We start from the raw sequence: 26,551 nt of genomic DNA on the forward strand, positions 1-26,551 counted from the left end.
ACTGAACCACTTCTCCACTCAGTTGAGTGCAGTATTGGATTATCTCAATATCTTGATGAACCATCAAGCCCTCTTGTCCGGGTGTATGGAGAAAAGTGAGGTTCTTCTCAGGGTGTACAAAATGAATCAGTATTCTAGAACTTCTCTTCCCTCCCTGGTACCAGACACAGTGAACTGGTGGGTACAGTACATGGCTACTTTTCAGGGATAACCAGCTTACTTTGCTATTGATGTAACAGACTGTCTTCTCACCTGAGCATTTTCAGTTCCTGGGCTGCTTTCAGTATGATCTCATGCTGTCGCTGGCTTAGCGCCACCACGCTAGATGGAGCAGGATCGGGTTCAGAGGCTGCTGGCTCATCAGGGTGCACCAAAGACACAGGAGCAATGGGTATTTGAGGTGGAAGTGGATTCAGCCCATCATCCACTACCCTTTCTTCCGGTGGAAACCATCGTTCATCCCTAGGCTCAAGATTTGTCCTTTCATGCAACTCCAGTTTCCGATCATCGTGCCACAAGGGACGTTCTGGGTATTCCCGTACATGGATCTCTCCACGATCACGAAAGTCTCTGTCCTCCACATCTCTTTCCGCTTTCCACAACTCATCCACATACCTGTCGAGGGGTGGAAGCGGTGGTAGTGGGGAACGAGATCGAAGCGGGGAGAATGGACGACGTGGAGACAGGGGGCGTGTAGGTGGCAGCCAATGCAGGTCTCTGAGGGGAATATCCAGGTCTTCTGGAATTCTAGGAAGATCTCTGCCGATATCAGGTTCAAATAAATAACGTCTTTCTCTTCTTTCCAAAAATCCCTCTCTGTCCATATCCCTGTCCAGAAAACCATCTAACCAAGGGTCACGCCAAACATCTATATCACGAGGCAAAGGTGGAAGAGGGAAAGGCAATCTGTCATCCCTAAAATAGGGGTCTCTGGGGAAACCTGGCTCACAATCCAGCCAATGTCTGTCTCTTTCCCAATCATCGCCCCTCTCTCTTACAGGTAAATTTCTCCTTCCAATGTCTAACATGGAATCTAAAGGCAACAGCTCTCTTTCTGGAAACCTTGGCTCTCTGGGAAAAGGACCTCTAGGAAAAGGTGGTATATCATCCAGGACCTCTCTAAACGGCGGTCTGTCATCTAAGAATGAATCCCTTGTCCCAAAACCTCTGTCACCTGGAACATCTATTACATCACGAACACCTGGTCTAAGTGGAACTCTAGCATTCATAAATCCTCTTGATCGCCCCCTTCCCCGATAATCAAATTGTGTTTCAAAGTTCTCTCTCCCGTGTCCCTGACTGGGCCAGTCATCATCTGGATCAAGCTCATTTTCATCGGACATTTCAAACTGACTTAAACCTTGGAATCTGTCTGACTCATGGGGTAAATCAGCTTCAGCAACGTCTTGGTCAGGGGAGTGTCGCCTTAAAAACATCTGGCGAGCATCTGGATTGGGTGTTTTAAATAAGTGTTTACTTTCCATCATGGTTTCATGGCCTGACTGAATTTCTGGTTTATTGATTACGGTCTCAGGATCAGTCCCTGTATAAGGACCCAGGGCCTCCTTGTTGTTATTAAAAGTAGGCCTCTGAGGGCCTACTGGCCTGACCGGCATAGGCATCCTGGGTGCTCCTGGCCTGACCGGCATAGGCATTCCGGGTGCTCCTGGCCTGACCGGCATAGGCATTCCGGGTGCTCCTGGCCTGACCGGCATAGGCATTCCGGGTGCTCCTGGCCTGACCGGCATAGGCATTCCGGGAGCTCCTGGCCTGACCGGCATAGGCATTCCGGGAGCTCCAGGCCTGACAGGCATAGGCATTCCGGGAGCTCCAGGCCTGACAGGCATAGGCATTCCGGGAGCTCCAGGCCTGACAGGCATAGGCATTCCGGGAGCTCCAGGCCTGACAGGCATAGGCATTCCGGGAGCTCCAGGCCTGACAGGCATAGGCATTCCGGGAGCTCCAGGCCTGACAGTGGTGGGCAACATGGGTGCTACCGGCCTGACAGGAGCAGGTGCCCGGGGAGCTCCTGGTCTGACAGGTGTAGACGCTCGGGGAGCAACTGGCCTGACAGGGGCAGGTGCTCGGGGAGCCCTAGGGCCCCCTGGCCTGACAGGGGCAGGCATTCCTGCCCGGACAGGGGAAGGTACCCCGGGCGCCCCCGGCCTGACAGGAGCAGGAACCCCTGGCCTGACAAGGGAAGGTGCCCCTGGCCGGACAGGGGCAGGCGCCTGGGGGGCACCCGGCCGGACAGGGGCAGGCGCCTGGGGGGCACCCGGCCGGACTGGGGCAGGCGCCTGGGGGGCACCCGGCCGGACAGGGGCAGGCGCCTGGGGGGCACCCGGCCGGACAGGGGCAGGCGCCTGGGGGGCACCCGGCTGGACTTGGGCAGGCGACTGGGGAGCACCTGGCCGGACAGGGGCAGGCGACTGGGGAGCCCCCGGCCGGACAGGGGCAGGCGACTGGGGGGCCCCCGGCCGGACAGGGGCAGGCGCCCGGGGGCCCCCAGGCCGGACAGGGGCAGACGCCCGGGGGGTCCCCGGCTGGACAGGGGCAGGCGCCCGGGGGGTCCCCGGCTGGACAGGGGCAGGCGCCCGGGGGGTCCCCGGCTGGACAGGGGCAGGCGCCCGGGGGGTCCCCGGCTGGACAGGGGCAGGCGCCCGGGGGGTCCCCGGCTGGACAGGGGCAGGCGCCCGGGGGGTCCCCGGCTGGACAGGGGCAGGCGCCCGGGGGGTCCCCGGCTGGACAGGGGCAGGCGCCCGGGGGGTCCCCGGCTGGACAGGGGCAGGCGCCCGGGGGGCCCCTGGCCGGACAGGTGTCTGCAAGAGTCCTGCCTTGACAGGGGTAGGTGCTCGGGGGGCTCCTGGCCTGACAGGGCCTGGTGCCCGGGGGGCTCCTGGCAAGGGAAGCAGAGGTCCATGTGCTGCTGGCTTGACTGCCAAAGGTTCCTGTGGAGCACCAGGTTTAACAAGAGCAGTGGCCTGTGGAGCATCTGGTCTAATGGGAGAAGCTGGTGGAGGGGCACCTGACTTTCCAAAGGATGTTGTCTGAGTGTCATTCTGCTTATTAAGGGAAGATGCCTTAGAAGTAACTGTAGTATCAGCCACCTGCTTACTGGAAACAAATGTTTCAGTGGATGGACTGGAGACAGGCACCTGTGGGGCACCTGGCTTTGCAGCCTCAGGAGTAGGAGCCGGTGAGGCGCATGAACCGCTGGTACCAGACAATTTTGAGGAATTCAAATTACTGGCATTAGATGCATGAGGGCCACCCAGCTGAACAGCAGTGTCCAGAGAAGCAGGCACTGAAACCCCAGGGTAATTTTCTTTATTGGGGGCAGGCAATTTTTGGTCAGCTGACTTACTAGAACTAGGGGCCACAGGGTGATCAATTTTTTTCACATCTGAAGCTTCAGTTTTAGCTGTGTTAGAAACCGTTTCCTTCACTTTTTTGACATTAGGAGTGGTTTGACTGAGGATTTTAGGAGACTCTTTCACTGCTGGACTATTACTTTTGCAATCTAAGTGTTCCTTGGAAGGTTTATCAACGTTTTGCATTTCTACATCTTGGTGCTCCTGTCTAGTTCCGCCAGCACTACTGAAATCTGTAATTTTCCCTAACTGGGCACTAGTTGTCTTACCCAGCTGATTCACCCTTTTGAACTGGCTTTGGTAAGATACAATGGGATTATGTGCTTTAACATTTACACCAGGAAGTTTTTCTTCCTTATCAGGCCTTCTTCCTGGAGGAACATTTTGGCCATCCTTTTTGTCTTCAGGGGTAGTACCAAAACCTTCTGTCTGTCTATTCCATCTTTCATCAGGTTTCTCCAGGGAGGATTCTCTGCGATGTGTTTGCCTGCTATCCAACATGCTACTCTCATGAGGCCACCTGTTACTGCAAGGGTCCCTTTTATCAGCCCAACTGTCCTGTGAAGAAATCTCAGGAGGCGCAAACCTGTCTTGTGCTTGTTCTTCAGAAAAGCACAAATTATCCTTGTGTGTATCATCAAACGGCTCTCGAGGTGGGGGAAGCCCAGGCCCGCCAAAACGCTCCCAAGGACCCTCAGGGCCGCCGAAGCCCTCCCGTGGACCCTCAGGGCCGCCAAAACGCTCCCGAGGACCCTCAGGGCCGCCAAAACGCTCCCGAGGACCCTCAGGGCCGCCAAAGCGCTCCCGAGGACCCTCAGGGCCGCCAAAACGCTCCCGAGGACCATCAGGGCCGCCAAAACGCTCCCGAGGACCCTCAGGGCCGCCAAAACGCTCCCGAGGACCCTCAGCGTCGCCAAAACGCTCCCGAGGACCCTCAGGGCCGCCAAAACGCTCCCGAGGACCCTCAGGGCCGCCAAAACGCTCCCGAAGACCCTCAGGGCCGCCAAAACGCTCCCAAGGACCCTCAGGCCCGCCAAAACGCTCCCGAGGTCCCTCAGGCCCGCCAAAACGCTCCCGAGGTCCCTCAGGCCCGCCAAAACGCTCCCGAGGTCCCTCAGGCCCGCCAAAACGCTCCCGAGGTCCCTCAGGCCCGCCAAAACGCTCCCGGGAACCCTCAGGTCCGCCAAAACGCTCCCGAGGTCCCTCGGGCCTGCCAAAACGCTCCCGAGGTCCATCAGGGCCGCCAAAACGGTCCCAAGGACCCTCAGGGCCGCCAAAACGGTCCCGAGGTCCCTCAGGGCCGCCAAAACGGTCCGGAGAACCCTCAGGCCCGCCAAAACGGTCCGGAGGACCCTCAGGCCCGCCAAAACGGTCCGGAGGACCCTCAGGCCCGCCAAAACGGTCCGGAGGACCCTCAGGCCCGCCAAAACGGTCCGGAGGACCCTCAGGCCCGCCAAAACGGTCCGGAGGACCCTCAGGCCCCCTGAAACGGTCCCAAGGTCCCTCAGGCACCCCAAGACGGTCCGGAGGTCCCTCAGGCCCCCTGAAACGGTCCCAAGGTCCCTCAGGCCCCCTGAAACGGTCCTGTGGACCTTCAAACTGCTCCAAATGCCTCTCGCGCCCTCCAAACTTGTCTCCAGGCACCTCAGGCCCCCCGAATCGATCACGAGGCGGAGGTCCCTCGGGCTCCCCGAACCGTTCATGAGGCGGAGGCGCCTCGGGCCCACCAAAACGGTCACGGGGCGGAGGCGCCTCGGGCCCACCAAAACGGTCACGGGGCGGAGGCGCTTCGGGCCCACCAAAACGGTCACGGGGCGGAGGCGCTTCGGGCCCACCAAAACGGTCACGGGGCGGAGGCGCTTCGGTCCCACCAAAACGGTCACGGGGCGGAGGCGCTTCGGGTCCACCAAAACGGTCACGGGGAGGAGGCGCCTCGGGCCCACCAAACCGGTCACGGGGAGGAGGCGCCTCGGGCCCACCAAACCGGTCACGGGGAGGAGGCGCCTCAGGCCCACCAAACCGGTCTCGGGGAGAAGGCGCCTCAGGCCCACCAAATTGGTCACGGGGCAGAGGCGTCTCGGGTTCCCCAAACTGGTCTTCTGCAAGATCCTCTTGAAAGCTATGCCTGTCATGAATTCCAAAGTTTTCCTGAAACTGACTCTCTGGGACAGTGAATCTGTCATGAGGGTGTCCTGCAGGAATTCCCATCCTCCCACGTGGAGGCCCACCGGGGAATCTAGCTCTCCCTCGTGGAGGTAATTCAGGGTGACTAAACCTGTCCTGAAATGGAATCTCAGGAGCATTGAACCTATTCCGTGGGGGAGCGTCAGTAACGCCATACCTATCAGAAGGGGTATTTGTGTGATCTCCAAACCTTTCAATAGGTGCACCCTTAGAATCACCAAATCGGTTCAGAGGGATGTCCTCAGAATCTCTTTCAGAGCCGAAATCATCATCTATCCTGTCAGGTGATTCATTTCCTGGAACTCCCCACCTATCTTGAGGTAGCTGCTCATGACTGCTCCACCTGTCTTGGCTACTCCATCTGTCATTAGGGGTTTTATCAGACTTATTAGCCATGTGTTCACTTGTATCATCCGGTCGGTCAAAATGAGAACTTTCAGGTCTACTCCACAAGTCCCTTGGGGAGTCCTCTACTGTATTAAAATGCTGTCGATCTGGTTTATCAGACATGCCCTTGGAAGGTGCTTTCAACCTATCTACACTTTCCAAAGGTAACCCTCCTGATCGCTCCAATGTATTAGTAAAAGGTTCTTTGTTATCCCACTTATTTCTAGCAGTTCCTCCGGGCTTATCCCAACTACTGTTTTGAGGTATAACAGATCTATCCCATGACCTATGTAAATGTTCTTCTGGTCTGCCAAATCTGTTTTCTGGTACACCCTGCTCTGCATCCAACTTCTTTTCTAAAGGTTCTGCTGGCCTCCCAATATTGTCTCTTGTATCCCATTTTCCAAAGTTTCTATTACCCTCTGCTGAACTTCGTTCCCAGGTCTCTTTACTTGGAGTTGGTAACTGGGCATTAGGGTCTACATATTGCAGCGTCTTATCGTTAGAAGACTTTGTAGAGTCAACTGCACCAGATTCAGTTGGCTGCTCCTGTACCCAATGTTGGCTTTGAGCTGGAAAAGCATCCTTTGCAAAATGTGGAGGTCCTATAGTTGATGTACTAGAATTTGACACCTGAAAGTTCTTTCCATCAAGCACTGGACGAGGCCCATGAAAGCCATGTGGTCCTTTAGGGCCAGGAGAGGGAAACCTCAAAGCTGGGGAAACAGGACCTTGGGCAGCAAATCTGCAAAAGAAAAAGACAATTAAACTAAGAATGCACCACACATATGTTAAGGATGACTGTGCTCTGTATTCTGTCATTTTCTTCCACTATATTTTATAGATTTTTTCATATATTGCCATGTAACACTAGTGTGGATACTGAGAAGTGATATGCAGCAGTGTTATATAGCGATGGTAATGAACAGCGGTATACAGTCATGTGACATAGCGCTGGTCCTGAGCAGCGGGCTACAGTCATGTGATATAGTGCTGGTACTGAGTGTGATATAGCAATGGTACGGAGCAGTATGATACAGCCATGTGAAAGTATCAGTACTGAGCAGAGGGATACATAGCCAGTTAACACTGGTGTGTATACAGACACATGATATATAGTCGTATGATATAGAGCTGTATTGAAAAGTGGAATACAGCCATGTGATATAGCGCTGGTACTGAGCAGTAGGATACAGCCATGTGATATAGTAATGGTACTGAGCAGTGGGCTATGGCCATGTGATATAGCGCTGGTACTGAGCAGCAGGATACAGCAATGTGATATAGCGCTGGCAGTGAGCATTGGTTACAGCCATGTGATATAGCGCTGGTACTGAGCATTGGTTACAGCCATGTGATATAGTGCTGGTACTGAGCATTGGTTACAGCCATGTGATATAGCGCTGGTACTGAGCATTGGTTACAGCCATGTGATATAGCGCTGGTACTGAGCATTGGTTACAGCCATGTGATATAGCGCTGGTACTGAGCATTGGTTACAGCCATGTGATATAGCGCTGGTACTGAGCATTGGTTACAGCCATGTGATATAGCGCTGGTACTGAGCAGCAGGATACAGCAATGTTATATAGTGCTGGCAGTGAGCAGTAGGATACAGCAATGTGATATAGCGCTGGTACTGAGCATTGGTTACAGCCATGTGATATAGCGCTGGTACTGAGCATTGGTTACAGCCATGTGATATAGCGCTGGTACTGAGCATTGGTTACAGCCATGTGATATAGCGCTGGTACTGAGCATTGGTTACAGCCATGTGATATAGCGCTGGTTATGAGCAGAGGGTTACAGCCATGTGATATAGCGCTGGTAATGAGCAGAGGGTTACAGCCGTGTGATATAGCGCTGGTACTGAGCAGAGGCTTAGAATATATAGAGGTGTCTAAACATCTGGTATATAATTCCGAACATGGTTTAGAGTAGGATTAGATTACTTTAAATGTGTGAAGTTATTACATGAGTAAAGCACACTGGGAGCTCTGCGGCTCTTCCACAAGTATCACCAGTATGGTGGGAAATGAGGTTCTGTACTCACGGATAAGACTGTAAATTAACATGGCTTACCTTGGACCCCCTCTATTCATCGGAGGACCAGATAGCGATTGCTCCAGGTCAGGGAGCCTTGATTGCCCAGATGACGTATTGGGAAGTGCTGCGCCGTCAACTTTGGTTCCAGAGAGATTATCCAGTGATTTAGGGCCAGATAGATTTGTGGTAAGTACTTCTGGTGGCGGATTCGGGGAAGGAAAAGGAGGCACGTTACCGATTTCGGGAGGACCTCTTCTGTGATCTTGCTGTGCCTGATAGGCAAGACTCGTCTTCTCATCCCCTGTGGTTGATGGTACATTTGGGTTGTCTGCAGATGAATATTGCAGCCGGCTGGCAGAAGGCTCTGGAAGGTGGGTAACCGGAGGTGGTGGTGCCTCAATGTGGACTGAGCTACTGACAGGTGGCAGTGGTGGTTGCACAGCTTCAACAGATGTAGGGGTCATAGGTGGAGGTGGTGGTGGCAATGGTGGGTCGGTAACAGGAGGGAGAGGGGGAGTGGGCTCAGAATATGCTGCTGCTGGAGCAGAAGGAAGGGGAGGTGGACCACTATAGAGAGGCGGTCCTGATGTAAAAGGTACGCTTACTCCTGTCGGTACAGGCAATGTAGCAGCAGAAGGCAAGACTGGTGGGAAAGGGGGGAACTGAGGAACCACAGCAATGTAGTGATTGCCCCCATACTTCTGCTTTAAGCTTCTCATAGAAGTCACCTTGTCTCTTAGCTGAGATCTGGTGGATTTCATCTGTGTCTGCCACTGTGCCCACTGTAGGTTGTAGCTCTGCAGCGAGTCCTTGTGTGGGTAGGTTTGGAGCAACTCCTGCCACTTTTTGTATTGATGTTCCCACTCCTGCTGGAGGGGTAGAAACTGTTTCTGTTGCATTTCATAGTGTTGTAGCTGAACATCCACAGACATCGCCTGTCACAAAAGACAAAGGAAGAGTCATACACAGACCACCTACACCTACACGGAGCTCCCTCTGTAATTCTACCAGGCTCCTGCTCTGTAATTGGCTGAAAGCCAATTACTGCCCAGCTGTCTATTCAGCATATGAGACCATACGTCAAAGGACCGAGACCATACGTCAAAGGACAGAGACCCCCCCACACTGTATGTGTGTCAAACTCTCCTTACATTATACAGTGTCATCTAATCATTGACTAGATATAGGTTATTATTTCATTCTTCCAGCCAAATGTATAATCTGATATTTTTGCTTAGTTTACGGCTTCTCTGTATTGATCTATACTGATAGCCACTGGTGGGAGAATGAGGCTCAATATAGAAAAATGCAAGGTTATGCATTTCGGGACTGAAAACAAACTTGCATCCTACATATTAAATGGGGAAAATCTAGGGGTAACAGTATTGGAAAAGGATTTGGGGGTACTCATTGGTAATAGGCTTAATAACAGTATACAACATCAAAATGCAGCAAAAAAGGCAAGTAAGGTGTTAGCGTGCATAAACGGGGAATTGAGACAAGTATGTAATCCTGCCGCTGTACAAATCACTGGTACGTCCGCACCTGGAATATTGTGTTCAATTTTGGGCATCACATTATTTAAAAAATAAATATATATATATATCTGTGAACTCGAAAGGGTTCAAAGGCGAGCTACTAAATTGATTAAAGGGCTAGAGGGACTGGATTACGAGGAAAGGCTTACTAGGCTGAATATGTATACACTGGAAGAGAGTTGTCTAAGAGGAGACATTAATATCTTCAAATATGTAAAGGGGCACTACAAAGTTAGAGGAATTATTTATTAAAAGAACTCTGTACAGGACACGTGGGCACTCGCTGAGGCTGAAGGAGAAAATATTCCGTACACAGCGTAGCAAGGGGTTCTTCACTGTTAGGGCAATTAGGATTTGGAACTCCCCGACAGACAAGGTGGTAATGGCGGACGATGTAAATGCATTTAAAAAAGGATTGGATAAATCTCTGACTGAAAAAGATATCCAAGGTTATTGCATTTAAAATATTGACATTGATAATCTGGGAGGAACATGAGTTATAGTTGATAACTAGACATAAAACTTTACTCCAGCAGGAACATTACAATGAACTCGACTCAATACAGATTGAACCAGGTGGGCTCTTTACAATCCCCACCCACGAGTCACCCAGCACTCACGGCAAGATGAGGTGGCTCCTGTAGGATCTGCTGGTAGCGCTGGAGAAGCTGCTGTAAAGTGCTGTGTTTCTGGATGATCCCCTGGTACTGAAAGCCCAGCCGATGCTGCTCGTGCTGCTGCCAGTGAGCTGCTGCTTCCTGCAGGCTCTTCAGTCTCTGAGCCTGCTCTGGGTCCTCGGTCAGGTTTATATTTGTCTGAACGGACAAAACAAGCGTTACGAGGTTGGGTATGAAGGAGCGAGATGGATTGCTGCGCTGCAGTAGGACCTAAAGCAAGCCTTGGAAGAGTCTTGGAGTTCCCCTAAAAAAACTCTGATTGCAGAATAGTGAAAAACCAAAAGGGTGACTACCTACTTGGCGCTGATCCTATAACCTGGATACCGATGGTACAACTCCTAAAATGTAGGAGGTGAGGGAGTGTTAGAACGTGCAACTCCAATGTCTGGCAGGTGCGCGTGCGTGCGTGTGTATATACATCTGGGTTTCCCTTTGGTTTCATCTCTGTCTTTTATTATATGCATTTTATTGTGCCATGTTTGTATCAGGGATTGTATAGTAAAATTTGTATCTACTTTTATCACATATCCTGACTCAAAGTATACTGCACAGACACACGCACATTCCCAGCTTCCAGACATTGGAGTTGCATGTTTTAACACACCCTCAACTCCTAAATTTTTAGGAGTTGTACCATCGGTATCCAATTTATAGGTAGAGTCACCCTTTTACGTTTTTCACTAAGCGTTACAGTGTATCCACGGTACCAGGCGTTAGAAGGATGCATGAACAGATTAACTGCAAAGCATGGATCACAGGAAAACAAAACTGAAGGTGGGTCACCTCCAACACAATATTATAATACAGGAACACACATAAATCTAGACATACAGTGGCCATAGTATGAAATAATACTGTCATTTATATAAAAAAACATCCTACGGGCTAAGGATATTTTTAACTAGATTATACAATTTCTTGTCCAGTGTAACTCTTGGTTTAAAGCACCTATTTCATCCGATAAATTGATTCAAACATATTCCAATCTGTGTATCATTGCCTGAGCAGCTTATGTGTGATCAGTAGCTGGCAGGAAACGCTGGTCCATCTAGTGACACATTTTGGCCTCTTGGGGGTACCTCCAGATAACACAACTGTACGACGCAATAGAGGGACTCCCATTCTTTATCTAAAATCACTACTAGCCAATGTAAATTTGACACATCTGAACTATAATAAGCAACGATTAGTATTTAGTAACTTACAGAAATTCACAACAACGTGTTAGTAATACGAGTAAAAGAGAGAGGATTATCTGAGTGTGGATGTGAATCAGACAGGGCCTAGATGATGGATAAAATACTGACATAAAAGAACAAGACGACACACACCTTAGTTTTAATATCTTTATTTACACCATTTTCTTTTTTAGATATTTTTCATAACCGTCTTGCTATCTGAATCTTAATACTTCTCTCATAACCCTATTATAGGGTATTAAAATAGTATTTGAAAATAGCAATAAATAAGCATATAACGAGTGCTATTCAAATGATATATCACGCTCAATCTCCTTTCTAAAATGATCCCCGTTATCGCTCATATTGCGCCCATAGTGTCGAAGTCGAAAGTATTACACACACACACACACTCCACGTGCAAACACCACACAGAGGGGTGTCTCTGCATGCGTGCGTTTTCGCCGTGCGGACGCATACACACGCTACGTACACTGGTTCACGAGCCTTGCGTATTGGCGCGTGGTATGAGTATATACGGTAGCATAAGCATTCGCACAGAAAAGCTACAAAGACAAATTCAATTCATATAGTGCACAATTTACACACATTGCTAGCAAGTTACATTTACTCAAAGGGTAGAACAATAGAGTTATTCAGGTTTACAAGATGTGAGGGGACAGAGCAAGGTTAGGACTTAGTGTTTGGTATCCAGATGTGCAGTATTTTTAGAACTACATTCCGGTCGTTATGTGCAGTGTATCGCATGTTTCTGCGCATAGATATGCGCAGAATTGTAATATTCTCAAATACAGTAAATACTGTACTTGTGATATTCGGCGGGAACCCAGTGGTAGAGACCTGCAAGCACACCAGGACCAAGCATCGCCCACTCATTCAAACCAACCTATGACCCCTCATGTACTGTAAATGACCTGCCCCTTGACCTACCTATGGAAGAAGAGCTTACATTTCCCATTGTATTGAATTTGGACCCATTGTATAAAAGAAAGGCTTCCTGACCTGGCTCAGTCTATTCTCTGAAGGTCATCTTGCCAAGACTGACTGAGGCCTGGATCCGGGAGCGCTCGCGAACAAACGTATGTACTATTGGTTGTAGCTCTTCCCCGTATTACTGTTGTATCTTTACTTGTATCTTTTGAGTAAATACTGTTGATGCGTTGGACCACAACATAACATTTAACTACTGGTGTAGCATTCCATTCTTGTTTGGGGAATAAGGTGTATTCAGCCACAAGTGTCGCTGCATTGTGCGCACAGCGTGTATACGCAATGTGCATACATATCTTAGTGGTTATTTGTTTACGTTTAGCGGCCCGAAACAGTGTGATTAGGTATTGCTTTTCCTTGTAATATTATCGAACTTTACAGTTGGGGGCTCTGTCCGTTTCATCTCACACTCGCGGACTTGCAGGGCCTAACAGACTTTGGTCTAACAAAGGGTGGAGGACGAGTCTAAAGTAAAACAATCGTGCTTTGTGTTAAAACCACCTAATGTTGTTAAACCACGTCTGTCCTGTATAGTCTCAGAGGTGCTGGTGCAAACCGCGGAATAGCAAGGAAAAGCAATTTTACTGTGTGTTATTTTTGGCGCGAAAACGCGCACAAGCCTACACATACTTTGCATATATTCTCATATTGTTGCCATAGGTTGTAATAGTCATTTTTAGATCTGCATAAAAATCGGATAAGTCATTTGTTATACATTTATGGTATTTGTTTAGTGGGTATTTGTAAAAGCACATACAAAACTTGGTCCTGGCCTAAAAGTTTGGGCAGCACTCAACGGAAGTTATCCACGTGGGTGACTTTCAGGGTATGTAGGGAAAAAGTGTATTGTGTATTTATCGCATAATAGAAGTTTGCATTTCATAAGTGAAGCTCCGTTCCTGCCTAAAGGTTTAGGTAGCACGAAGCGGAAGCTTTCCGGCAGGGGACTTCCGGTGCTCAAAGGGAACGTGGAAGCATTTATCTATTTACAACAATACAATACAAATAGTGTTTTCTTTTTTAATTTATTGTTATTATTGTATTGCTATAGTTGGGTAAAAAAAAAAAAAAGTGTGGCAAGCTGCGTGCAAGTATATACGTGCATAGTACGTGGACGCGTATATAGCACGGGTACGCACGTGGCACTAGAGAAGAGAAACGTGAGTGCGTACTTACGCAAGCGGAAGTTAGCCGCATAATAGAAGTCAGTTTTAAAAGGTGGGATAAAAGGATTATAGTTGAACATTAACAAGTAATTCTCCGATTTTAAACAGTTTACTGAAAATAAGATTTTACTTACCGATAAATCTATTTCTCGGAGTCCGTAGTGGATGCTGGGGTTCCTGAAAGGACCATGGGGAATAGCGGCTCCGCAGGAGACAGGGCACAAAAAGTAAAGCTTTTCCAGATCAGGTGGTGTGCACTGGCTCCTCCCCCTATGACCCTCCTCCAGACTCCAGTTAGGTACTGTGCCCGGACGAGCGTACACAATAAGGGAGGATTTTGAATCCCGGGTAAGACTCATACCAGCCACACCAATCACACCGTACAACTTGTGATCTAAACCCAGTTAACAGTATGATAACAGCGGAGCCTCTGAAAGATGGCTTCCTTCAACAATAACCCGAATTTGTTAACAATAACTATGTACAATTATTGCAGATAATCCGCACTTGGGATGGGCGCCCAGCATCCACTACGGACTCCGAGAAATAGATTTATCGGTAAGTAAAATCTTATTTTCTCTATCGTCCTAGTGGATGCTGGGGTTCCTGAAAGGACCATGGGGATTATACCAAAGCTCCCAAACGGGCGGGAGAGTGCGGATGACTCTGCAGCACCGAATGAGAGAACTCCAGGTCCTCCTTAGCCAGAGTATCAAATTTGTAAAATTTTACAAACGTGTTCTCCCCTGACCACGTAGCTGCTCGGCAAAGTTGTAATGCCGAGACCCCTCGGGCAGCCGCCCAAGATGAGCCCACCTTCCTTGTGGAGTGGGCCTTTACAGATTTAGGCTGTGGCAGGCCTGCCACAGAATGTGCAAGTTGGATTGTGCTACAGATCCAACGAGCAATCGTCTGCTTAGACGCAGGAGCACCCATCTTGTTGGGTGCATACAATATAAACAACGAGTCAGATTTTCTGACTCCAGCTGTCCTTGCAATATATATTTTTAATGCTCTGACAACGTCCAGTAACTTGGAGTCCTCCAAGTCACTTGTAGCCGCAGGCACTACAATAGGCTGGTTCAGATGAAATGCTGACACCACCTTAGGGAGAAAATGCGGACGAGTCCGCAGTTCTGCCCTGTCCGAATGGAAAATCAGATATGGGCTTTTGTAAGATAAAGCTGCCAGTTCTGACACTCTCCTGGCCGAAGCCAGGGCTAGAAGCATGGTCACTTTCCATGCGAGATATTTCAAATCCACCTTTTTTAGTGGTTCAAACCAATGAGATTTTAGAAAGTCCAAAACCACATTGAGATCCCACGGTGCCACTGGAGGCACCACAGGAGGCTGTATATGCAGCACTCCCTTAACAAAGGTCTGGACTTCAGGGACTGAAGCCAATTCTTTTTGAAAGAAAATCGACAGGGCCGAAATTTGAACCTTAATAGATCCCAATTTGAGACCCATAGACAATCCTGATTGCAGGAAATGTAGGAATCGACCCAGTTGAAATTCCTCCGTCGGAGCACTCCGATCTTCGCCCCACGCAACATATTTTCGCCAATTTCGGTGATAATGTTGCACGGTTACTTCCTTCCTTGCTTTAATCAAAGTAGGAATGACGTCTTCCGGCATGCCTTTTTCCTTTAGGATCCGGCGTTCAACCGCCATGCCGTCAAACGCAGCCGCGGTAAGTCTTGAAACAGACAGGGACCCTGCTGAAGCAAGTCCCTCCTTAGAGGTAGAGGCCACGGATCTTCCGTGATCATCTCTTGAAGTTCCGGGTACCAAGTCCTTCTTGGCCAATCCGGAACCACTAGTATCGTTCTTACGCCTCTTTGCCGTATAATTCTCAATACTTTTGGTATGAGAGGCAGAGGAGGAAACACATACACCGACTGGTACACCCAAGGCGTTACCAGCGCGTCCACAGCTATTGCCTGCGGATCTCTTGACCTGGCGCAATACCTGTCCAGTTTTTTGTTGAGGCGAGACGCCATCATGTCCACCATTGGTCTTTCCCAACGGGTTACCAGCATGTGGAAGACTTCTGGATGAAGTCCCCACTCTCCCGGGTGAAGATCGTGTCTGCTGAGGAAGTCTGCTTCCCAGTTGTCCACTCCCGGGATGAACACTGCTGACAGTGCTATCACATGATTCTCTGCCCAGCGAAGAATCCTTGCAGCTTCTGCCATTGCACTCCTGCTTCTTGTGCCGCCCTGTCTGTTCACATGGGCGACTGCCGTGATGTTGTCCGACTGGATCAACACCGGTTTTCCCTGAAGCAGAGGTTCTGCCTGGCTTAGAGCATTGTAGATTGCTCTTAGTTCCAGAATGTTTATGTGAAGAGACGTTTCCAGGCTCGTCCATACTCCCTGGAAGTTTCTTCCTTGTGTGACTGCTCCCCAGCCTCTCAGGCTGGCGTCCGTGGTCACCAGGATCCAATCCTGTATGCCGAATCTGCGGCCCTCCAATAGATGAGCACTCTGCAACCACCACAGAAGAGACACCCTTGTCCTTGGAGACAGGGTTATCCGCAGGTGCATCTGAAGATGCGACCCTGACCATTTGTCCAACAGATCCCTTTGGAAAATTCTTGCGTGGAATCTGCCGAATGGAATTGCTTCGTAAGAAGCCACCATTTTTCCCAGGACTCTTGTGCATTGATGTACAGACACCTTTCCTGGTTTTAGGAGGTTCCCGACAAGCTCGGATAACTCCTTGGCTTTTTCCTCCGGGAGAAAAACCTTTTTCTGAACCGTGTCCAGAATCATCCCTAGGAACAGCAGACGAGTTGTCGGCATTAACTGGGATTTTGGAATATTCAGAATCCACCCGTGCTGTTTTAGCACTTCTTGAGACAGTGCTAATCCCATCTCTAGCTGTTCTCTGGACCTTGCTCTTATTAGGAGATCGTCCAAGTATGGGATAATTAATATGCCTTTTCTTCGAAGAAGAATCATCATCTCGGCCATTACCTTTGTAAAGACCCGAGGTGCCGTGGACAATCCGAACGGCAGCGTCTGAAACTGATAGTGACAGTTTTGTACAACGAACCTGAGGTACCCCTGGTGTGAGAGGTAAATTGGAACGTGGAGATACGCATCCTTGATGTCCAAGGATACCATAAAATCCCCCTCTTCCAGGTTCGCTATCACTGCTCTGAGTGACTCCATTTTGAACTTGAACTTCTTTATGTACAGGTTCAAGGACTTCAGATTTAGAATAGGCCTTACCGAGCCATCCGGCTTCGGTACCACAAAAAGAGTGGAATAATACCCCTTCCCTTGTTGTAGAAGAGGTACCTTGACTATCACCTGCTGAGAGTACAGCTTGTGAATGGCTTCCAAAACCGTCTCCCTTTCGGAGGGGGACGTTGGTAAAGCAGACTTCAGGAAACGGCGAGGTGGATCTGTCTCTAATTCCAACCTGTACCCCTGAGATATTATCTGCAGGATCCAGGGATCTACTTGCGAGTGAGCCCACTGCGCGCTGTAATTTTTGAGACGACCGCCCACCGTCCCCGAGTCCGCTTGAGAAGCCCCAGCGTCATGCTGAGGCTTTTGTAGAAGCCGGGGAGGGCTTCTGTTCCTGGGAAGGAGCTGCCTGTTGCTGTCTCTTCCCTCGACCTCTGCCTCGTGGCAGATATGAATAGCCCTTTGCTCTCTTATTTTTAAAGGAACGAAAGGGCTGCGGTTGAAAAGTCGGTGCCTTTTTCTGTTGGGGAGTGACTTGAGGTAGAAAGGTGGATTTCCCGGCTGTAGCCGTGGCCACCAAATCTGATAGACCGACTCCAAATAACTCCTCCCCTTTATACGGCAAAACTTCCATATGCCGTTTTGAATCCGCATCGCCTGTCCACTGTCGCGTCCATAAAGCTCTTCTGGCCGAAATGGACATAGCACTTACCCGTGATGCCAGTGTGCAGATATCCCTCTGTGCATCACGCATATAAAGAAATGCATCCTTTATTTGTTCTAACGACAGTAAAATATTGTCCCTGTCCAGGGTATCAATATTTTCAATCAGGGACTCTGACCAAACTACCCCAGCACTGCACATCCAGGCAGTCGCTATAGCTGGTCGTAGTATAACACCTGCATGTGTGTATATACTTTTTTGGATATTTTCCATCCTCCTATCTGATGGATCTTTAAGTGCGGCCGTCTCAGGAGAGGGTAACGCCACTTGTTTAGATAAGCGTGTTAGCGCCTTGTCCACCCTAGATGTTTCCCAGTGCTCCCTAACCTCTGGCGGGAAAGGGTATAATGCCAATAATTTCTTTGAAATTTTCAGCTTTTTATCAGGAGCAACCCACGCTTCATTACACACGTCATTTAATTCTTCTGATTCAGGAAAAACTATAGGTAGTTTTTTCACACCCCACATAATACCCTGTTTAGTGGTACCTGTAGTATCAGCTAAATGTAACGCCTCCTTCATTGCCAAAATCATATAACGTGTGGCCCTACTGGAAAATACGGTTGATTCGTCACCGTCACCACTGGAGTCAGTGCCTGTGTCTGGGTCTGTGTCGACCGACTGAGGCAAAGGGCGTTTTACAGCCCCTGACGGTGTTTGAGTCGCCTGGACAGGCACTAATTGATTGTCCGGTCGTCTCATGTCGTCAAACGACTGCTTTAGCGTGTTGACACTATCCCGTAGTTCCATAAATAAAGGCATCCATTCTGGTGTCGACTCCCTAGGGGGTGACATCCTCATATTTGGCAATTGCTCCGCCTCCACACCAATATCGTCCTCATACATGTCGACACACACGTACCGACACACAGCAGACACACAGGGAATGCTCCTAACGAAGACAGGACCCACTAGCCCTTTGGGGAGACAGAGGGAGAGTTTGCCAGCACACACCAAAAGCGCTATATATAACAGGGATAGCCTTATAATAAGTGCTCCCTTATAGCTGCTTTATATATATAAAAATATCGCCATAAATTTGCCCCCCCTCTCTGTTTTACCCTGTTTCTGTAGTGCAGTGCAGGGGAGAGACCTGGGAGCCGTCCTGACCAGCGGAGCTGTGAGAAATGGCGCCGTGTGCTGAGGAGATAGGCCCCGCCCCTTTTTTGGCGGGCTCGTCTCCCGCTATTTAGTGAATCCAGGCAGGGGTTAAATATCTCCATATAGCCTCTGGGGGCTATATGTGAGGTATTTTTAGCCTTTATATAGGTTACATTTGCCTCCCAGGGCGCCCCCCCCCAGCGCCCTGCACCCTCAGTGACTGCGTGTGAAGTGTGCTGAGAGGAAAATGGCGCACAGCTGCAGTGCTGTGCGCTACCTTTAGAAGACTGCAGGAGTCTTCAGCCGCCGATTTTGGACCTCTTCTGACTTCAGCATCTGCAAGGGGGCCGGCGGCGCGGCTCCGGTGACCATCCAGGCTGTACCTGTGATCGTCCCTCTGGAGCTGATGTCCAGTAGCCAAGAAGCCAATCCATCCTGCACGCAGGTGAGTTCACTTCTTCTCCCCTCAGTCCCTCGTTGCAGTGATCCTGTTGCCAGCAGGACTCACTGTAAAATAAAAAACCTAAGCTAAACTTTTTCTAAGCAGCTCTTTAGGAGAGCCACCTAGATTGCACCCTTCTCGGCCGGGCACAAAAATCTAACTGGAGTCTGGAGGAGGGTCATAGGGGGAGGAGCCAGTGCACACCACCTGATCTGGAAAAGCTTTACTTTTTGTGCCCTGTCTCCTGCGGAGTCGCTATTCCCCATGGTCCTTTCAGGAACCCCAGCATCCACTAGGACGATAGAGAAAATCTTATTATAAGTGTAGTACCTCTGGGACAAGTTATCGACCAAAGGGAGTGATTTTTCCCCCCCCCCGTGTACAGAAAATCTAAAAAAAAAAAAAAAAAGTGCGAGTCGATTGAACCAGGACAAAGCGGGATCTAGTCGTCAGTGAGGCACTGAGTTAGCAGAGGCACGGTGGCGTGAAGGTTTGGCTAAAGACAAGGGCCCTGTACGAGGCGGTCTGGGCGCTGAGGAAGTAGAAGGGGACGCTCTGTCGATAGACCCTGCAGGTTTGAAAACCAATGCCATATGGGCCACTCTGGAGCGACTAGAAGTAGTATTCATCCTTCTTGTTTGAACTTCCATAGGACCACGGGCAGGATTAACACTGGAGGGAACATGTAGGGCAGCCAAAAGTTCCATGGAATTGCTAGTGCGTCCACGAACGCTGCTTGAGGATCCCTGGTCCTTGATCCAAAGACCGGAACCTTGCGATTGTGTTGAGACACCATCAGCTAGGCCCCTACATCTGGTAGGCCCCACTTGCCCACTAGGAGTTGAAAGACCTCCGGATAAAGACTCAACTCTCCGGCGTGCACGTCTTGGCGATTGAGAAAGTCCGCTTCCCAGTTTAGGACGCCCGAAATGAACACTGCCGATATTGCTGGCAGATGGCATTATGTCCAACTAAGGATTTTTGACACCTCCATCATAGCCATGCGGCTTTGAGTGCTGCCTTGATGGTTTATGTATGCCACCACGGTAGCATTGTCTGACCGTACTTGAACCGGCCTGTTGTGTACCAGAGGCAAGGCGAGGGTCAATGCATTCCGATTAGGTACGCCATCCCACTTGGAAAGAATTAACCTCTGCAGAGGGCAGGAATGAAATAGAGTATACTCTACCATGTCAAATGCCGACACCATCAGGCCAAGTACTTGCATTGCAGAGTATCGACACTCTGGGGCAACAATGGAAGCATCTTATCTTGTCCTGAAGTTTCAGGACTTTTTCTGGAGACAGAAACAGTCGCTGACTGTGTATCCCCAGGAGTGCCCACAGGTGCACTATGCTCTGAGCTGGGGCCAGCAAGAATTTCTGCCAATTGATGAGCCACCCGTGGGCTTGTAGGAAGCTTACAGTAAGTTGCAAATTACTAAGAAGGACATTGCGGGAATTTGCCAGAATCAGAAAGTCGTCCAGATATGGCAGGATCCTGACTCACTGGCGACGGAGATGGTCCGTCATTACGGCCATGACCTTGATGAAGATCCGAGGAGCCATAGCCAGTCCAAATAGCAGAGCCAGGAACGGATAGTGAAGGTCGCCAATAGCAAACCGCAGATACTGCGAATGCGATATGGCAATAATAAGATTTTACTTACCGATAAATCTATTTCTCGTAGTCCGTAGTGGATGCTGGGAACTCCGTAAGGACCATGGGGAATAGCGGCTCCGCAGGAGACTGGGCACATCTAAAGAAAGCTTTAGGACTAGCTGGTGTGCACTGGCTCCTCCCCCTATGACCCTCCTCCAAGCCTCAGTTAGGATACTGTGCCCGGACGAGCGTACATAATAAGGAAGGATATTGAATCCCGGGTAAGACTCATACCAGCCACACCAATCACACCGTACAACTTGTGATCTGAACCCAGTTAACAGTATGATAACAACGAAGGAGCCTCTGAAAAGATGGCTCACAACAACAATAACCCGATTTAGTTAACAATAACTATGTACAAGTATTGCAGACAATCCGCACTTGGGATGGGCGCCCAGCATCCACTACGGACTACGAGAAATAGATTTATCGGTAAGTAAAATCTTATTTTCTCTGACGTCCTAGTGGATGCTGGGAACTCCGTAAGGACCATGGGGATTATACCAAAGCTCCCAAACGGGCGGGAGAGTGCGGATGACTCTGCAGCACCGAATGAGAGAACTCCAGGTCCTCCTCAGCCAGGGTATCAAATTTGTAGAATTTAGCAAACGTGTTTGCCCCTGACCAAGTAGCTGCTCGGCAAAGTTGTAAAGCCGAGACCCCTCGGGCAGCCGCCCAAGATGAGCCCACTTTCCTTGTGGAATGGGCTTTTACAGATTTTGGCTGTGGCAGGCCTGCCACAGAATGTGCAAGCTGAATTGTACTACAAATCCAACGAGCAATAGTCTGCTTTAGAAGCAGGAGCACCCAGCTTGTTGGGTGCATACAGGATAAACAGCGAGTCAGACTTTCTGACTCCAGCCGTCCTGGAAACATATTTTCAGGGCCCTGACCACGTCAAGTAACTTGGAGTCCTCCAAGTCCCTAGTAGCTGCAGGCACCACAATAGGTTGGTTCATGTGAAAAGCAGAAACCACCTTAGGGAGAAATTGAGGACGAGTCCTCAATTCTGCCCTGTCAGAATGAAACATTAAGTAAGGGCTTTTATATGATAAAAGCCGCCAATTCTGACACACGCCTGGTTGAAACCAGGGCTAACCGCATCGTCACCTTCCATGTGAGATATTTTAAGTCCATAGTGGTGAGTGGTTCAAACCAATGTGACTTAAGGAACCTCAAAACAACATTGAGATCCCAAGGTGCCACTGGAGGCACAAAAGGAGGTTGTATATGCAGTACCCCTTTTACAAATGTCTGAACTTCAGGTACTGAAGCCAGTTCTTTCTGGAAGAAAATCGACAGGGCCGAAATTTGAACCTTAATGGACCCTAATTTTAGGCCCATAGACAGTCCTGTCTGCAGGAAATGGAGGAAACGACCTAGTTGAAATTCCTCTGTAGGGGCCTTCTTGGCCTCACACCACGCAACATATTTTTGCCAAATGCGGTGATAATGTTTTGCGGTTACATCCTTCCTGGCTTTGACCAGGGTAGGGATGACTTCATCTGGAATGCCTTTTTCCTTCAGGATCCGGCGTTCAACCGCCATGCCGTCAAACGCAGCCGCGGTAAGTCTTGGAACAGACAAGGCCCCTGCTGGAGCAGGTCCTTTCTTAGAGGTAGAGGCCACGGGTCTTCCGTGAGCATCTCTTGAAGTTCCGGGTACCAAGTCCTTCTTGGCCAATCCGGAACCACGAGTATCGTTCTTACTCCTCTCCTTCTTATGATTCTCAGTACTTTTGGTATGAGAGGCAGAGGAGGGAACACATACACTGACTGGTACACCCACGGTGTCACCAGAGCGTCCACCGCTATTGCCTGAGGGTCCCTTGACCTTGCGCAATATCTGTCCAGTTTCTTGTTAAGACGGGACGCCATCATGTCCACCTTTGGTTTTTCCCAACGGTTTACAATCAGTTGGAAGACTTCTGGGTGAAGTCCCCACTCCCCCGGGTGGAGGTCATGCTGAGGAAGTCTGCTTCCCAGTTGTCCACTCCCTGAATGAACACTGCTGACAGTGCTATCACATGATTTTCCGCCCAGCAGAGAATCCGTGCAGCTTCTGCCATTGCCCTCCTGCTTCTTGTGCCGCCCTGTCTGTTTACGTGGGCGACAGCCGTGATGTTGTCCGACTGGATCAATACTGGTTGACCCTGAAGCAGAGGCTTTTCTTGACTTAGGGCATTGTAAATGGCCCTTAGTTCCAGGATATTTTTGTCTCCAGGCTTGACCATAAGCCCTGGATATTCCTTCCCTGTGTGACTGCTCCCCAGCCTCGCAGGCTGGCATCCGTGGTCACCAGGACCCAGTCCTGAATGCCGAATCTGCGGCCCTCTAGAAGATGAGCACTCTGCAACCACCACAGGAGGGACACCCTTGTCCTTGGTGACAGGGTTATCCGCTGATGCATCTGAAAATGCGACCCGGACCATTTGTCCAGTAGGTTCCACTGGAAAGTTCTTGTGTGGAATCTGCCGAATGGGATTGCTTCGTAGGAAGCCACCATTTTGATTCCCAGAACCCTTGTGCATTGATGCACTGAGACTTGGTTCGGTTTTAGGAGGTTCCTGACTAGCTCGGATAACTCCCTGGCTTTCTCCTCCGGGAGAAACACCTTCTTTCTGGACTGTGTCCAGGATCATCCCTAGGAACAGAAGACAAGTCGTCGGAACCAGCTGCGATTTTGGAATATTGAGAATCCACTCGTGCTGCCGCAACACTACCTGAGATAGTGCTACACCGACCTCCAACTGTTCTCTGGATCTTACCCTTATCAGGGAATCGTCCAAGTAAAGGATAACTAAAATTCCCTTCCTTCGAAGGAATATCATCATTTCGGTCATTACTTCAGTAAAGACCCGGGGTGCCGTGGACCATCCCTACGGCAGCGTCTGAACTGATAGTGACAGTTCTGTACCATAACCTGAGATACCTTTGGTGAGACGGGTAAATTTTGACATGAAGGTAAGCATCCTTGATGTCCCGAGACATCATGTAGACCCCTTCTTCCAGGTTTGCAATCACTGCTCTGAGTGACTCAATTTTGAATTTGAACCTCTGTATGTAAGTGTTCAAAGATTTTAGATTTTAAAATCGGTCTCACCGAGCAGTCTGGCTTCGGTACCACAATAGTGTGGAATAATACCCCGTTCCCTGTTGCAGGAGGGGTACCTTTATTATCACCTGCTGGGAATACAGCTTGTGAATGGCTTCCAAAACTGCCTCCCTGTCAGCGGGAGACGTCGGTAAAACAGACTTTTGGAAACGGCGAGGGGAATACGTCTCGAATTCCAATTTGTACCCCTGAAATATTACCTGAAGGATCCAGGGGTCTACTTGCGAGTGAGCCCACTGCGCACTGAAATTCACTGAGAACGGGCCCCCACCGTGCCTGAACTCGTAAAGCCCTAGCGTCATACTGAGGGCTTGGCAGCGGTGGAAAAGGGTTTCTGTTCCTGGGAACTGGCTGATCTCTGCAGCCATTTTCCTCTCCCTCTGTCACGAGCAGAAAAGAGGAACCCTTTTGTCCGCTTGCCAACCAGGACTGCGCCTGATAATACGGCGTCTTATTTTGAGAGGCGACCTAGGGTACATCCCCTTTTTTAAGGCAATACTTCCAAATGCCGTTTGGAATCCCTGACCACTTTACTAGAATACAAAACACTTATACTTGATGCCAGTCGGCAAATATTCCGCTGTGCATCATGCATATATAGAAAAGCATCTTTTAATTGCTCTATAGGCAATAATATACTGTATCTAGGATATCAATATTTCCAGTCAGGGAATCCGACCACGCCACCCAGCACTGCACATCCAGGCTGAGGCGATTGCTGGTCGCAGTATAACACCAGTATGTGTGTAAATACATTTTGGGATACCCTCCTGCTTTTTATCAGCAGGATCCTTAAGGGCGGCCATCTCAAGAGAGGGTAGAGCCCTTGTTCTTACAATCGTGTGAGCGCCTTATCCCCTGTAGGGGGTGTTTCCCAACGCACCCTAACCTCTGGCGGGAAAAGGTATACTGCCAATAACTTTTTAGAATTATCAATTGTTATCGGAGGAAAACCCACGCATCATCACACACCTCATTTTATTTTTCAGAGTCAGGAAAACTATAGGAAGTTTTTCCTCACCAAACATAATACCCCTTTTTTGGTGGTATTCATATTATCAGAAAAGTGTAAACATTTACCATTGCCTCAATCATGCAATGTGTGGTCCTATTGGAAATCACGGTTGTCTCTTCACCGTCGACACAGGAGCCAGTATCCGTGTCGGCGTCTGTATCTGAGGTAACGGGCGCTTTAGAGCCCCTGTATGAGACGTCTGGACAGGCACAAGCTGAGTAGCCGGCTGTCTCATGTCAACCACTGTCTTTTATACAAAGCTGACACTGTCACGCAATTTCAACAGTACATCCACTCAGGTGTCGACCCCCTAGGGGGTGACAACACTATTACAGACACTCTACTCCGTCTCCACATCATTTTTCTCCTCATACATGTCGACACAAAAGTACCGACACACAGCACACACACAGGGAATGCTCTGATAGAGGACAGGACCCACTAGCCCTTTGGGGAGACAGAGGGAGAGTTTGCCAGCACACACCAGAGCGCTATATATATACAGGGATAACCTTATATAAGTGTTTTTCCCTTTATAGCTGCTGTATTGTTTATACTGCGCCTAATTTGTGCCCCCCTCTCTTTTTTAACCCCTTTCTGTAGTGTAGTGACTGCAGGGGAGAGCCAGGGAGCTTCCCTCCAACTGAGCTGTGAGGGAAAATGGCGCCAGTGTGCTGAGGAGATAAGGACGCCGAGAAAGGGGCGGAGCCTATCATCCGTTTTTTTATATGTTTTGGCAGGGGTTAAATGCATCCATATAGCCCAGGAGTTATATGTGATGCATTTATTTTAGCCATATAAGGTTTTATCGGTTTATTGCGTCTCAGGGCGCTGCCCCCCCAGCGCCCTGCACCCTCAGTGACCAGAGTGTGAAGTGTGCTGAGAGCAATGGCGCACAGCTGCGGTGCTGTGCGCTACCTTATCTGAAGACAGGATCGTCTTCTGCCGCCGATTTCACCGGACCTCTTCGCTCTTCTGGCTCTGTAAGGGGGACGGCGGCGCGGCTCCGGTGACCCATCCAGGCTGAACCTGTGATCGTCCCTCTGGAGCTAATGTCCAGTAGCCTAAGAAACCCGATCCACTCTGCACTCAGGTGAGTCCGTTTCTTCTCCCCTTAGTCCCACGATGCAGTGAGCCTGTTGCCAGCAGGTCTCACTGAAAATAATAAACCTAAACTAAAACTTTCACAAAGAGCTCAGGAGAGCCCCTAGTGTGCACCCTTCTCGTCGGGCACAGAAATCTAACTGGGGCTTGGAGGAGGGTCATAGGGGGAGGAGCCAGTGCACACCAGCTAGTCCTAAAGCTTTCTTTAGATGTGCCCAGTCTCCTGCGGAGCCGCTATTCCCCATGGTCCTTACGGAGTTCCCAGCATCCACTAGGACGTCAGAGAAAGGTATATGCAGGTATGCATCCTGTATATCCAGGGATACCATATAGTCTCCAGGTTCCATAGCCAGTACAATTGAGCGCAGTGTTTCCATATGGAACTTAAGACACTCACAAACTTGTTCAGTGATTTGAGGTTGAGTATAGGCCGGAAAGACCCATTGGGTTTTGGAACTAGAAACAGGGTCGAGTAGTAACCTCTGCCTCTGTGGGACAGAGGTAACGGCACTACCACTCCTGTATTCAGGAGGGAACTCACAACCTTTTGCCGAGCTTGCACCTTTAATGGATCTGAAGGGATAATTGTGGTGCAAAACTGGCGAGGGGGACGTTGCTTGATTGAGAC

The 26,551-nt window shown here is 49.6% G+C and overlaps 1 protein-coding gene across 2 annotated transcripts in view; it reads right to left on the reverse strand.

Moving 5' to 3' along the window:
* Positions 1-26,551, reverse strand: part of YLPM1 (YLP motif containing 1) — a 108,987-nt gene that overhangs the window by 38,519 nt on the left and 43,917 nt on the right. For both annotated transcript variants that reach the window (XM_063948311.1, XM_063948310.1), the window contains exons 3-5: positions 10,147-10,341; positions 8,025-8,923; positions 253-6,687 (exon numbers count right to left, since the gene is read on the reverse strand). In XM_063948311.1, the coding sequence (XP_063804381.1) occupies positions 253-6,687; positions 8,025-8,923; positions 10,147-10,341 (7,529 nt within the window). The remainder of the gene's footprint in view (positions 1-252; positions 6,688-8,024; positions 8,924-10,146; positions 10,342-26,551) is intronic.

This window comes from Pseudophryne corroboree, chromosome 12, assembly GCF_028390025.1.
Source record: "Pseudophryne corroboree isolate aPseCor3 chromosome 12, aPseCor3.hap2, whole genome shotgun sequence".
NCBI classification, from domain to species: Eukaryota; Metazoa; Chordata; class Amphibia; order Anura; family Myobatrachidae; genus Pseudophryne; species Pseudophryne corroboree.